Source organism: Cygnus olor, chromosome 1 (assembly GCF_009769625.2).
Source record: "Cygnus olor isolate bCygOlo1 chromosome 1, bCygOlo1.pri.v2, whole genome shotgun sequence".
Taxonomy (NCBI): Eukaryota; Metazoa; Chordata; class Aves; order Anseriformes; family Anatidae; genus Cygnus; species Cygnus olor.
Genome location: NC_049169.1, coordinates 192499036 through 192513144, shown reverse-complemented (window position 1 = coordinate 192513144; position 14109 = coordinate 192499036). Strand labels below are relative to the sequence as shown.

The window sequence follows — 14109 nt, the reverse complement described above, 5'->3', positions numbered from 1 at the left end:
ACTGCAGTGCAGACGCACTTTGTGCTCTTCCAGCTCCCAATAGCACCATCCCTCCTTACACAAACACCGAGGTTTCTTTATGGAAGGCGAAGCAGACAGAAGCCAAGTGTGGACCGTGCAGATCTGGCACCTGAATGAAGTCATGAACAAAGCACGACTCAGGAACTAAGCAAGTCTCACGGGTTCCAGCTGAGATAGGCCATACATCATTCTAACCAGACGTTTACAAACCGCACGTAAGTGGTAAGCCCCAGGCACTACAGGGCAATAAATACTTGGGCAAAATCTGGAAAAACAAAAAGGATCGCTGGATTCGACCATCTAAATGTCACATACACTGCAGGTTTAATGCTACCAGGTACTATTCTCAGAATAACTAAAGTAAAGATTATATATATAGTGTATGCAAACTGCTCGTGGCAGAATTGGGAACTACTTCTGCCACAAAGCATGCTCAAACTCATGTTTAAAAATTAAAAATCTAGTATACATCATGCAATCTCTCCTTCTGCTATGAAAGAAAGTGTAAATTTCATTAGCTCCCTTCAAAGTAGAAAATGTAGTAAGTAAAATCTGGAAGAACTACCCAACCTGTGCAATACAAAGAACTGTGTAGACACAGCCACCTGTTTCTGGTTGACCATGTGGTATGATTTAATGTACAATTTTCCTTTGCAAAGACACAGCAGGGTATTTACAAGTACTGTGTGTAGAAAACAGTTGCAGGTAAAATAAATAATGTTAAGGTACTGCCTTGTTATTAGAATCCAACAATTAAACATTAAAAATAAATTCATGATGTCACTATAATTTTTTACACAAATAAGTGACAGGAGCTTATCAGAAACAAGGAATTAATACCTGATTGAATTTCATCAACTGCTATTTCTGACTAAATCATATCAGCCGCCTTACATACTCAGGCCAAGAATAATTAATTGTCCAACTTTCCCAAGCAGTTAAAGTCTACGTGCCAGCATAACACCACCCTGACCCAAACGCTTTTGCACATGCTTAGCTACTATCAGAAAGATCTGAAGGAAACCATTCACAGTAATTACCAGACTACTCATATCCCAGGAAGAACCAGCAAGCTGGTAATAATGGAGAACAGGTGGCTTTGAGTAGAGTAACAGCTCAGCAACTGATGTTTCTGACCACCTCTCCTTACTACTCTCCATTGCCTTTCAGTAAAGCAGGTCAGGCAGACTGAAATTCCCAATACATATTACCTTGAATTTTCCTCCCCATTCCGGTTCATTTTTTTTCTCATTTACAGAAAATACACTTTTCTAATCGGTACCTTCTACTATTTTTCATACACTATTACCTTAGCTTATAAGCGTATCTCACAGGTGGCAAATCTATCCCTTGATGTAATGACTATGCTGCTAGTAAGCATTTCCTAACATTTAATCTTTGTCTTTCCTAAATCGAACAACAGATGAAACATGTTTTGTTTTTGTTTTGTTTGTTTGCTTGCTTGGGGCAGGGGCGGTGCTAAGAAGCCAATTTCACTGCAGTGTGCACTAACTTTATAAAGAAGCTGCAAAATAAACCATCACTGGCAGTTCTCAAACATGCTGAGGAGACAGAAGGAGTAGGGGTGTTCATTACTTCTAAACAGGTCCATTTTGGCTGCATCCAGATGGGAGACTAGCGTCCTCCTAACCAAAGAGATCTGACCGTATAACTAATACTACACAAAGACAACACAGTTTTAGGTGTAGTAAAATACCTGGAACATGATGTTTTAGTATCAGATGATGTTTGTTTCTTCTCAGAGGTATCACCTTGGTACTCCTTTTGCGATTTCTCTTTTTCATCGCTTGGAGTTCTTTCACCATCAATTTTTGCCACAACATCTGATGACTTTTGATCAGACACTAATTGTTCATTGCTATCTTGTGGGTGTGTTTGTGTCCACAATGCAGTATCCTCACTAGGTTTTTGAAAACGACTGTTCAAAGAGCTATGAGCAGGCAGTTTTGAAGAGGACTGCTGTGGCTTGTAGTCCTTAGGTGCACTGTAAGATGATAAATCATCTTCAGAGGGTTTCAGAAATTTGTGTTTTATGTCACTTAGAGAGAGACTCTTTCCTTGACTTTGTTTTTCATCCATGTGTTTTTCAGCTTTGGAGCTGTAACCTCCCAGTTCTGAGTCTCTGCTACTGTGTCCACGTTTTTGGTCTTCTCTTGATCCATCTCTTTTGTAACCTCTGTCTTCTTGCATCCATCCCTTGTCATACCTCTCTCTCCTATGTCTCCCAAACATGTTCCTATCATCTTCGTGTTGTGTAGTGTTTTTCATATGCTGTTCTTTCTTCTCACTTTCTGAATAATCAGTTTTCTTCCATCTATCACCTCTATAATAATTTTCCTTTTTCGATGCAACTTTTTCAGCTGCTTCTAACCGTGACTGAAATGCCTCCATTGACTGCAAGAAAGAATAAAAACGTCATACTGCTTTTAAGATCATAGGGTATTGTAAAACTCTAAGAAGTATTACAAGAAAGGCACCATTCTGTGAAAATGAGTCACTGTGCAGAGCTATGAGCCATGGAGTGGAAAGGAAGACTAATACAAAAAAGAGAATTTATAGTCTAGTGTCTGAGGTGCTCTGTTGGGATGGCATTTTGATCCCTCCTCTTAGACTATTTCTAACTTCCATTTGGTGACTCTATAGTAAAGTGCTGAAGCACTCCTGGAAACAGGAGCCAAAGCCTCAGAACTGTCTCCTCCGGGTAACTTGGAGATTAGGTGCTTAAGCTAGAAGAAAGGCTTCCTCTTTCTCGCTCATGAACTTTACACTTAGGCTCACCAGATGCTCTCTTTCTATAGAACAAATGATGTTCCCGCTAAACCATTTTATGATCCAGTTAAATTCTTAAAAACATGAGAGAGCAGGTTCAAAATATTTAGCTTGAAGCAGGCTTTGAATCTCTGTCTCTAGCTTTCTGGACAAATACTCTATCCATTAGGCAATTATACAAAATGCAGAGTGTTCCTCTTCCCTCTTTTGAGCTGAATTAAATGCCATCAATTACACGATTTTGCTCAAAACGTTACATACTGAGGTACATCAGGGAAGGATCTCTTTCAATCACTACCCTGGTACCGCAGCAGCTAGAGTGTTCAGGTTGTTTGTACCTTAGTTTCTTGAAAAAGACTCTTAAAAATAATATTCTTTAAAATCAATCACACCAACAAATTTCCACCAGTGCTGACCCTGTTTGTTTTATCATTCAGGAGTGACAAGTATGAAGTCATACTGTCTTATCCAAGATTTCCACAAACAAGCCAACCTAACCAAAAAAAGAAAAAGAAAAAGAAAAACCATCACCACAGAAAACTCAAATATAGCACTATGGCTAACACATACTGAACTCCCCACACCTTTGACCAATGCTTTTAAGGTCCGTATTATAATATGCAGGGGGAACAGGCCTTAAAGAGTTAATAATGTTACGGCAGACAACACAATAGTCATCTAAATTCATTTTTAAACACTTCAGATGCAAGAACTTTTCTCAATACATCTGGACTGAGTAGATCACAAGTGGCCAGAAGATTCATATCTGGTAGAATTTGACACAGCTCTCTAAATTATATTGACATTACTATTATCCACAAACTATATGTGCAGGAGAAAAACTTATTTCCTAGCAAACATCATGATTTTGAAAGCACTCTAGTACTTTGTAACTCGGATCATTTGATCTTCCCAATGTAGAAGATAAGTATTTTAATATATCCTACAGAAAATCTTGATATTTAACAAAAGAGATACAAAATTAAGTTGGGTACCATTACACTGTTCATCACTTCAGAGAAGCTCAAAAGGCTGCTTTCTCCTGCTTCTTTTCTGTGTCTGACACTGCACGTTAAGTACATGTGCCTTGATATGAAAGTAACCTTTTCAAAGCATCTACTAATACGAAAAAAAAAAAATAAGAATTTTACCCCATATCTCTCAGCTACAATTTCCTCAACGTTGCGTTTCTCTCTCTCAGCCTGCTCCTTCATCCTTTGATACGATTTTCGTAACCAACTTAATCCAGCATCTTCTACCACCGTAACTAAAATATAAAACAATGAGAGATCATGGTTTTGTATTTCAGTAGTCACTCCTATTTAACAGTTACTCTGTATGTGACATTAAACCTTCACCAGAAGTTAATGTAAAAACTGAAAGGATGCAGAAGAAATATAGAAGGAATATAATAATGCAATTACATGTTTTTATAAGTCCATGCTGGATGTACCTCAGTCATACCTCTGATTTAATTTAAGCTTCTATATTTTGTCATGGAACACAACATACAAGACAGGAGCAGCACAAGAGAATCTGTGGCATTATTATTCATTTATTTTTACTGAAGTTAAAGGAACTTCTCATGGTCTTCACCTTCTGTGCCCATTCTTTGGCATACTCTTCTGTACAAACAAGTGCATTTTCCTTCTCATAAAATTAACAAGTAACCCACTGTTTTTCATTTGAGAAGATAGTACAGGTCTTAACACTCAGGACACATACTCACCGATGCTCTTATAGATCGCTGATCTCTGCTACTCCTAAAAGTGGGCATGAGCCTAATGGTTTGCAGTACAGACTGCCCACAGGGAAAGGCTCCCAAAGAGAAATGTCAGGGACCCTATTGTTCCCTGTCGACAGAATACGAGGACCCTTCTTATCACAAAATAAATGTTTCATGACGTTATGAAAAACATTTTTCTAGATGGTCTTACTGGAAATAGACAGGATAACCCCAGAGTAAGGAAAAAAGGTTACAGAAATAATATTTTTCACAAAATGCATCTGTAATGTACTTCATTTTAATGTGACTCAGACTTCTGTAGTTGAGTATCTTAAAACTATAATTTGTATAATGGAATGAAAGGAACCAAATGAGATGACAAAAATGTATCTTGTCTTGGTTAAATGATGCTTCTTTCTTTTAATTAGTTCAAAATTGAGTATTTCTATGAAGATATTGATGGTTAAACCACTCAAGATTAAAAACCAGTGAAGAGAAGCTCCGCAAAACAACGTAATATGATATTAACCCAATATTCATTACTGATTTTCATTTATATTCTACTTTATTAATAATCCTATTACATCAACATTAGCAGGAACTTGGCAAGTAACCCAGAGACCACAGAGCTTATACAGAAATTTAAGATCATTAATGAAGTTGCTATTTACCTTTTTTATCTGAAGCTGATTCACCCTCCGTCGGTGGCAGACCTGTACCACCATCTTTCCAATAGGGGTTGAGTTCTCTCTCAGAAAGCATAGCCTAAAACAGAAAGAATATGAATGTGTGTACAGCATATGGTTTGTATTTTTGAGAATATCTGATAAACTTTGTGACACTTCTGTGGGAATAGAACAGCTTACTCATAACTTGTGCTGGCTAAAGAAAGGCGGAAATAAACATAGCTCTCCACCCCGAGTAAAAGCTCTCAAAAGACAAGCTTACTTGGCACCTATGTTACACAAAGATTTCCTGTTCAGCTTCATTGCCTATGTAGCAGTAATGTGCACTTGTGTCTGAAGGAGGGATATAGGGGCTCTTAGTTTTACCTCAAGTTCTTGTTTCTCTTTCTCCAACTAGATTGTTTATTGTGATTCTGTCAGCTGACTGCTATGGAAACAGGCAAGAAAGTCCACTGGAGAAAAGCCTGAATAGGCAACTCCTGCACCGATAAAATATTAAGTTCGTCTATGCTATATTTTCAACTCATCACCACCACCAGCATGTTATATACACCTGTTGTACATATTGCTTTGGGGATCAAATAAAGGACATGCATTGTGGTGTAGAAAAGACAAAAGTATAAACCTGCATGGAAAGCAAGTGGTTTGGTGGGAGAGGATACAAAAATCATATTCTTCCAGGATCAAAAGTACATATAAACTGTCATTAACCACACAGTAAATGCTGACATTCTGGTAATGGTCCTTCAACAGGTCAGAAAAAATGTTCAGCAAAATATTACCTCAAAAAATAAAAAGATTAATCCCTGTTCAAAATGCAATAACTAAAGTGCCACGTGGCACACAAGAACAGTACTCCAGGTCAGTCTAGTTCTTAACAACACAACCGGAAAACCTAACAGTACCAAAAAGCTGTCATCAGCCACTATGTTTTCAGAACAGACCACACTGCATTTATAGAGCTGAATGAACAAATGAAAAAGCTAACAACTGTATGTAAATAGAACTAATTTAATAACTGCAATGCCTTCCCCGACTGTGCATCAACACACAGGAGGTTCAGAGTCCAACTACTGCATGAAAGGCACAGCAAATGTTCTGAATTATTTCTTCATGAAAAAACAGCCTCAGCACCTTATGCTTTAACACAGAAACTTAGGTGAGCTTTTATCACACAAAACAACAGTGCACCTCACACACACAACATGGGGAAGAAGAACAGACCAACAGTCTGTAACTAAACAAAACATCTCAGAAGCACTTCAAACATTACAGAACTTAGTACTTATTAAGCTGGCTTTCTTCTTACCCGTAAGACAACTAAGGACTTTTCTCCACAAGATAAGCCTGCTGTATGAATCCTTCCCGTCCCAAACAGAACAAATACCTGATCAATTTAATAGAATCACTATCATACAGAATATCAGACATTAATTTAAATAATTTAATAACATAGAAACCTATGTATTTGAACCAATTTATTATACAAAAGGTAGTAAAAATGTAGAAAATATTGGTATATTAATTCCTCCTACCTGCTCAATTTCTTGAGCTTTCTGTCGTTTCAGTATTTTTTCTTTCTCTCTTTCACTTTTGCAAGATGCTAGTGGCACAGTTTTCAAAGACACAAAGTCTAAATTCATCCATTCTTCTCTCTTAAAAAAAAGGTAGTAAGTAGTAGTAAAGTAAAAGTAGTCCAACCTAATACACAAAGAATCAGTGTTCGTACTTCCAAAAAAAATCCAACCAGTGCAACTAATGTCAAAAGCTACTGACAGTAAACAACACAGGTTTTACTAATATATATGAAATATTTTGATGAAAAGCAAATGTGATTTTAACACCTTCAGTCTTTTAATATTCATGCATTCAAGCATGATTTCATATCTTTCTGTAATTTGAAATAACTCTTCTCAATGTATTTATGACACTAGTAATATGCAAACCATATAGACAGCTTATTTTTTGCTTAAATGAACTCTGTACATCTAGACCAGTTCCTTTTCCATCATTATAGAATTTCACTTTGCTGCTTTTGTCTTCATGAACTCCTGCGTCTCTTCAAGCATATACAAAGCCTGCCATCAGTCACTGAGCACAGTTCATACCTGGGATATCTAGGCACCTAACGGCACCCTCAAATTAAACAGCTGTTCATCTAAATTCTATGGACTGTACCCACAATAGCAGGTAGATGCATTTACAAAACCTAAGCCAGATTGAGGGCATTTTAAAAATAAGGACTACTGTCTATAGAACAGCAGCATATAAACAACCTATTCAAATTTCAAACACTTCTTCATACACACAAAACCTCAAGCCTCAAAAGAAAGCAGTGACATACACATTATTAACAACTACTATGGAAAAGCAAGTGTTTGGAACTCTTCTATGTATATCATAGCAATTAAAATGAGAAGTCTACACCTATTTTGTATCTTCATGTATCTTCATGTCTCTTCATTAAAGTTCAAGTCTGAGTTGTCAATCTGAACAGATGCTGAATGGTACTATTTCTCCACTGCTCAGAAATTATATTAGACCACAGAACAGAGAGTTTTGGAGGTGAAGCATAACACTCCACTTCTCAGACCTCCTCTAAGAAAGAGAGGGAACTGAAAAATAATCTATCTTCAAGTGATTCAATAGTTTCTACACCCACATTACTAAGCAACGTGGATCAACAGACACAGATCTGCAAGGGACATCTGAAGGTCATGAGGTCTCACCCCTGCTCAAGCAGGGACACCCAGAGCAGGCTGCCCAGGACCACGTCCAGGAGGCTTTTGGAGATCCCCAAGGAGGAGACCCCACAGCCTCTCTGGGCAGCCTGTGCCAGGGCTCCGTCACCCACCCCGCACAGAAGTGCTGCCTGGTGCTCAGAGGGAGCCTCCTGGGTGCCCGGCTGTGCCCATGGCCTCCTGTCCTGGCACTGGGCACCACTGAGCAGAGCCTGGCTCCAAATTCTTCTATATATATGAAATGGGTTTACTTGCTCCAAAACTGTTCCATGAAGTGATCCAAAACACAGAAGGTAGGAATGACATGGAAATTCACTCCTCACTCAAAAGTAGACGTGCCCAGAATGCACAGGACAAGTCACTTTATATAAGGAATGCTTGGCAAAAATAGTGGCTTTACAGTATAAATTATCATAACACACATAAGGATTTACATTTTGTTATTATATAATTTAAAAAAATGATTCAGAGATCCTTTTTATTTTTCTTAACAACATACACAACTGCAGAATGAGAAACAAGAATAGAACTAGACACTAAACACAAAATCATCATTTTCACACAAATGAAAACATCACGACACTACATTTATGCAGCTAAGATTACAACAGTACAACTTCGTTAACGAGAATAAATGGTGCTTGCTGGGCACAGAATTCACCTAGGGAAATCAATAGGCCTTGATTCCATTATTATTGTTGGTGAAAAGTTCTGCACCTCCCTTCCTTATATCTGTATCACTGTAATTACTGCAGAAGCAAGAATTCATTCAACTGTAGAACACAGACCTAAATTATGCAGAAAAAGTTGCATCTCTAGTCAATACCTTTAAGTTGCCATTTTTGAGAAAATGAGGCCACGTTCCTAGAGCTTGAAAACAGGATGAAAGGAACTAATACTAGACAACTGCAAGTGTTGTACCTTGTTAAATACTACGTAACTATTAGATAAAGAAGTCTTCCATTGAATGAAATGTAACATTTACCCAGATAAACACAGAAATTTGTCTATCAAATAATTTTTGTTCAATACATTGCAAAAGAACTGTCAAGAAACCTAAGCATGTTTCACATTTGGTCATGCTGAATCTATTTCTGGAATAGTTATCAGACTGCTCACCTGCAAGGAGGGTCCTTTCACAGCATCTGATTCCTTGTTGACCTTCCAAGCCTTTTCTGTGTTATCTGACTGTGACACATTTGACTCAACCCATTCAACTGAAGAATCCTAAATACAGAATTTAATATGAAAAAGAAGATCATCTTAAGATACACTGATAAAATTTATAATACTTATCAAGTACATAACTAGCCAAACTTGATGCTGATTGCTAAGCACTACTAATGTAATACTGTTTATTATTCTTAAATATTGATAATAAAAATGTAATTTTGATAGTCCCAGAAGGAAATTGTTCCTTTACGATCAAAACATACTGCTACACTTCATGAGCACATCACGGTATGTAACACTAGTTCAGACCAGCAGTTGACTAGCAGCATAATGTTACTAAAGTTAAAACCATCAAAACAAAAACAGTAACTAATATTGTCATGGCATTACAAAAGCAAAATTTAAAAAGTCTATGTTCATTAATATGTTTTATATGAAAAAAGTAAACCAGTAACACAGTACAATCTAAAGCTCTTTACATGCTATCTTCTCCCATTTTCCTACCTGACCTCCTACACCTGCAAACCACGCTCTGTGACTTCACACTTGAAGAAACAGCACTTCATTGAATAGAATTTCTTTGCTATTTATATGAACCTGTTATCAGAAAAAGAGACTCTGGATCAAAGGAACCGGGATTGTGCTGTATCCTGGGACTCACTGATACGATTTGAGGAGTTTTGGTGACTCCCACTGTAAATGTGGGACATCTGTGGCATGGGTTACATCCCATACTCAAAGCATAGTTCAATTCTGATTGTCTGTCCCTGGAAAGTAAATCTCCTCATACTGCACGTTCATTCACTCAGTAAAGCAGGTTCTCTGAAAAGAACAATTACACTGCTACCAGACTTGCACCAAACCCCTGGGAAGGATGTTTTACAGAACGTGGCCAAAAAGCAGCACCCTGATTTGTAATGCAGTCTCTGTAATGTTTTGCCAGATGCAAAATCTGTACTGTCTACAGATGCAAATGCACAAGCCTACGCCTTCCTCTGGAAAAGTGTACAACTCCCAGCTGAATATCCATGGAAAAAGGCAGCAGTAATTCACGCTTAAAATCAAACGTGCAATTTTAGACACACTGTTCTATCACATACCACTGACTGCAAAGAATTATGAATTTTTCCAGTCTATCCTAGGAGTCCCCAAAAATCAAGATTTTTTTCCCCACATTTTCTCTGCTGAAAAACTGTAAATCCATTATTTCCTAATAAGTGAATTGAACATTTTAAAGTTCAGAGGCACTCACAGCATCTTCTGAATTGTTTAAGTACTTGGTATATTAAAGAGAGAAACTTTGCCACAGTTTTTCCCAACAGAGTCAGTCTTAGTATTATTAACCATGTGTACCCATGGAGAATAAAACAGTGCAGGTTTTTAAAGTATCATTTGAAACACTTTAAAGTTTGTTACTTACTGAAGAACTATCACTGAAGTCATCCTTCTTTTCAGATTTTTGTTTTTTACTTTTCTTCTTTTCTTTCTTAGATTTTTTTGAATGCTTATCCTTTTTCTTTTTTTTCTGCACAGAATGTTCCTACAAGTAAATGTTTGTAAATGAGATTCAGTAAACCAAATCGCCCACACACAAGACAAACAATCACAACTTACTTACCAAACCACACCGAGAAAGGTAAAACACACGGCTGGTCATAGCTACATTTTACTTCTACTACCCTCTCTCTTCACCTTGGGGTGGAGGGGAGCGGGGGGAATATGCTATGCCTCACACCCATAACCAACTCCCCTCCCAGTAGTACCTTTTCACTGGAACTAAGGCACTACAACTCCACATAGAAGATCATCTACATTATGCTTGTTTCAGTCAGACCAATTTCCTCAGGAATGACTCCAACAACGCGTGTGCCCTTTGTCGAAGTATCTGTACAAGTTTCTAAACTAATACTTCAGGATGTGATATTGGGTGGTTCCATTACAGCTTCTCCTGTTAATTACCACGCAGGGGCTTACTACCAAGTCTCGGGTCCTCCAGATTTCTTCCCTATTCTCGTCTGGTAGTGCTTGCTCATCTGCATGTGGTAGAAATTAAGGCTGGAATTGAATGACTACTTTTTTTTCCTCTGAGTAAAAGATTATTTCCACTTAAAATAAGCTAATTTTGAAGCATAAGGAATTCAGAAACTGGGAGGTTTTCTGTAGCACCTTAAAGCCCTCAAAGTTTCCTGTTCATACAGACATGCTGCAGAGCCAACAACACAATTCAATGACGTACAGTTGCATCACCTTTTCCAGTTGTTCCACCCGTTCATTCACATCAGGAAGCATCCACGTATCTTCCCCTCGCAGATGTTTTTTCAGCTTGCGCCTCTCCTCCTTCTCATAATTAATTTTGGCCTAAGACAAACAGAGAAGAAAAATTACCAAATGGAGTTAATAGCATTAAGTACAGACACCTTTGTAAGCCATGTTGACACAATCACACACAGTTTTAAGGACCGTACTTGAGAATTTCTCCTTTCAGAGGACAGCAATAAAAATACTTTAGGATTACGTTTTAGCTGAGTTTCCCATTTAGCATATTATGCACGATCCTTCCTCAAGCTACAGCTTTGCAGCTCCTCTAGCACTGATTTCCTCCTACCATCCTCAGTAAGTGAGGCAACGACATTCAACTTCCACTCTTATTTCAGCAAAATCTTCTCTTACAGCCTTCGTGAACTGCATACAATATGTATATGACACAGTGGACTTACCTTCTGATTTTCTACTTCAAATAATTACCTGGGCAATTACACCACTGCCAAGCACAGCTCACTCTCTATTAATTTTAAAAGTAAGCACTAGCAAGTCTATCTTCATGCACATTCATCCTTAGAAGTATCTCAGTCAGGTGCAAAATTTGGATTGCAGAAGTGCAAGCTCTCAAGAAGCACAGAAGTGCTGGCACTGTGGGCTGCCAGACGTTCTACCCCTTCTGGTTATGGAGAGAAAAACAGGAATATTTTTACCACTACTTCGGAAAAATTAATAACCACTGTAGCTTCAACTCCTGAAAAGGACTCCTGTAAACTATGTGAATAAAATAAGGACCTTTCCAGCCACTGAAGTTTCCTCTATTGCATTCAGCACAAGCCTGGTTTTCACAAACAAGTTCCCGCAAACATAATTTGCCATTATGAAAACTGTTTATCCCAAAATGCAATCATCACACTTGATTAAGCAGGAAAAATTTTATATTATTACAACTCTACTTCTGCAGTGTTTTCAACTGCTTGAGATAAACCATGCAAGTTTTACAAAAGTCAAAGCAAAAGCTGAAAGTGGAATTTGGTTTTCTTCCTGAGTCACGAGTTTTACCAGACAGCCTTTGCAATGGTAAACCAGGAGACTGCACACAAGAAGAGTGACAATGTTACATAGTGGGAAGCGACTGTGTCCTTTCACACATTACAAAAGTATCAAACCATAAAATCATTCTCTAGACCCTTTTCTGTTTCCTCTTCAAGTCTTCCTCCTGAGCATCATTCACTGTTCTCCTTCCTGTATTTACTCCCCTGCCGCCCTCCAAGCCCATCTCTGCTTCACATTTCAGACATTTTCTTTTTAATTTGGAGCTGGAGAGGGGGTCCCTTTCAATTAGTACTCTCATTTATTTTGCATTACTTCTTCATATTTGCTGTTGTTTTTTTGTTTTGTTTTGTTTTCCTGTGTTTTAGGGTCTTACCCTCCTCGGTAATAAAAAAGTGTATTTTAAATGAAATTACTATTTCCCTCATGTTGCAAAATTTACAAATATACCTTGAGTTAAATGAAGCTAACGTTACAAATAAGGTACAAAGGAAAATTTTATCCCTTTGATTAGATCTACAAATAAGAAAAAAAAACCACAGGCGGTATTTATGCAAAGGAGATACGTGATCCTAATAAAAGTGGCTGATCACAGCTTTGGCTGAAGTGCACAAATCCATATTCAGGACACAGAACGACTTGAGGTCAGCATTAAGCTGCAGACTGCTGTCTCCCAAATTCTGGCTGGAACAGGCTTGCGTGAGAGGAGTCTGTAGTGGCAATACCACCGGACTGCTAAAAAGAGGGAGGCACAAAAGCAGCAGCCTAAAGTTGGTTCTTCTTACACCGAGATACTATAGAAGATTCGTAACAATATCCATACACAAAAGACAAAGCTGCCTGGTGATTTAGAAAGACTAAAAAAGATACATTTTCACCTGAATTATCTATTTAACACCCAGCTAGAAAGCCAGAAGCAACAACCTCTGATCCTTCCAATTGCTAAAAACTATTTATCTCTCTCTACCATCAAATTACAATATTTATTTTTATAGCTGGTGAATGTTTTCCCCTCACAGCACACCCCTAATTATTTAAAGTGTCACCAGGGAGGAGGGGATTTGTCTGCATTACTTTATTAGCTCCAAACGTCCTTCCTGTTCCACTTGCCTTTTATAATCAATCATGCAGGGCTTACTAGCGTCCATCTATTTTTTCTTCCTTTTCTACATTTTATAATTAAGTCCGCTGTCAGCCTTATTCTATGCTACGAAGGCCAACTAATAGTTTCATAGCTCTCAACCCACAGCAGTTCAAGCCTCTACTTCAAATGAAGGTTCATCAATACAATTTACCCTTTTGCCTTTATAGACAAGCACTTAACATTTGGTACATTTTAGGTTGCCACCGCAACAACATTGCTAAGCTTCCTCCTTGGGGGCTGGAACTAGATGATCTTTAAGGCCCCTTCCAACCCAAACCATTTTATGATTCTCCATAAATAGAGGATGTCTCATTTCTGAAATAACTCTGCTGCCAAGTAATGTATTAATTCTGCAAGTGGCAGAGCGCACCAAACACAGAGGACCACTAAAAGCAACTAGCTAGCAAGAAGGGCAAGCATTATACTTCATTACATACTTCTGCAGTACCCTAATAAAGTTGCTCGGTCCCATTTGCAGCAGGCACGAGGTGAAGTCTAACGCTGGCAAAGCTCTCT

At 38.1% G+C, this 14109-nt stretch overlaps 1 protein-coding gene across 1 annotated transcript in view; it reads right to left on the bottom strand.

Moving 5' to 3' along the window:
* The window catches only part of CWF19L2 (CWF19 like cell cycle control factor 2), a 69728-nt gene that overhangs the window by 48059 nt on the left and 7560 nt on the right, over positions 1-14109 (bottom strand). Inside the window, 7 exon segments of the mRNA XM_040544123.1 lie at positions 1739-2436; positions 3963-4078; positions 5209-5302; positions 6759-6878; positions 9084-9191; positions 10558-10677; positions 11385-11495. Coding sequence (XP_040400057.1) covers positions 1739-2436; positions 3963-4078; positions 5209-5302; positions 6759-6878; positions 9084-9191; positions 10558-10677; positions 11385-11495 — 1367 coding nt within the window.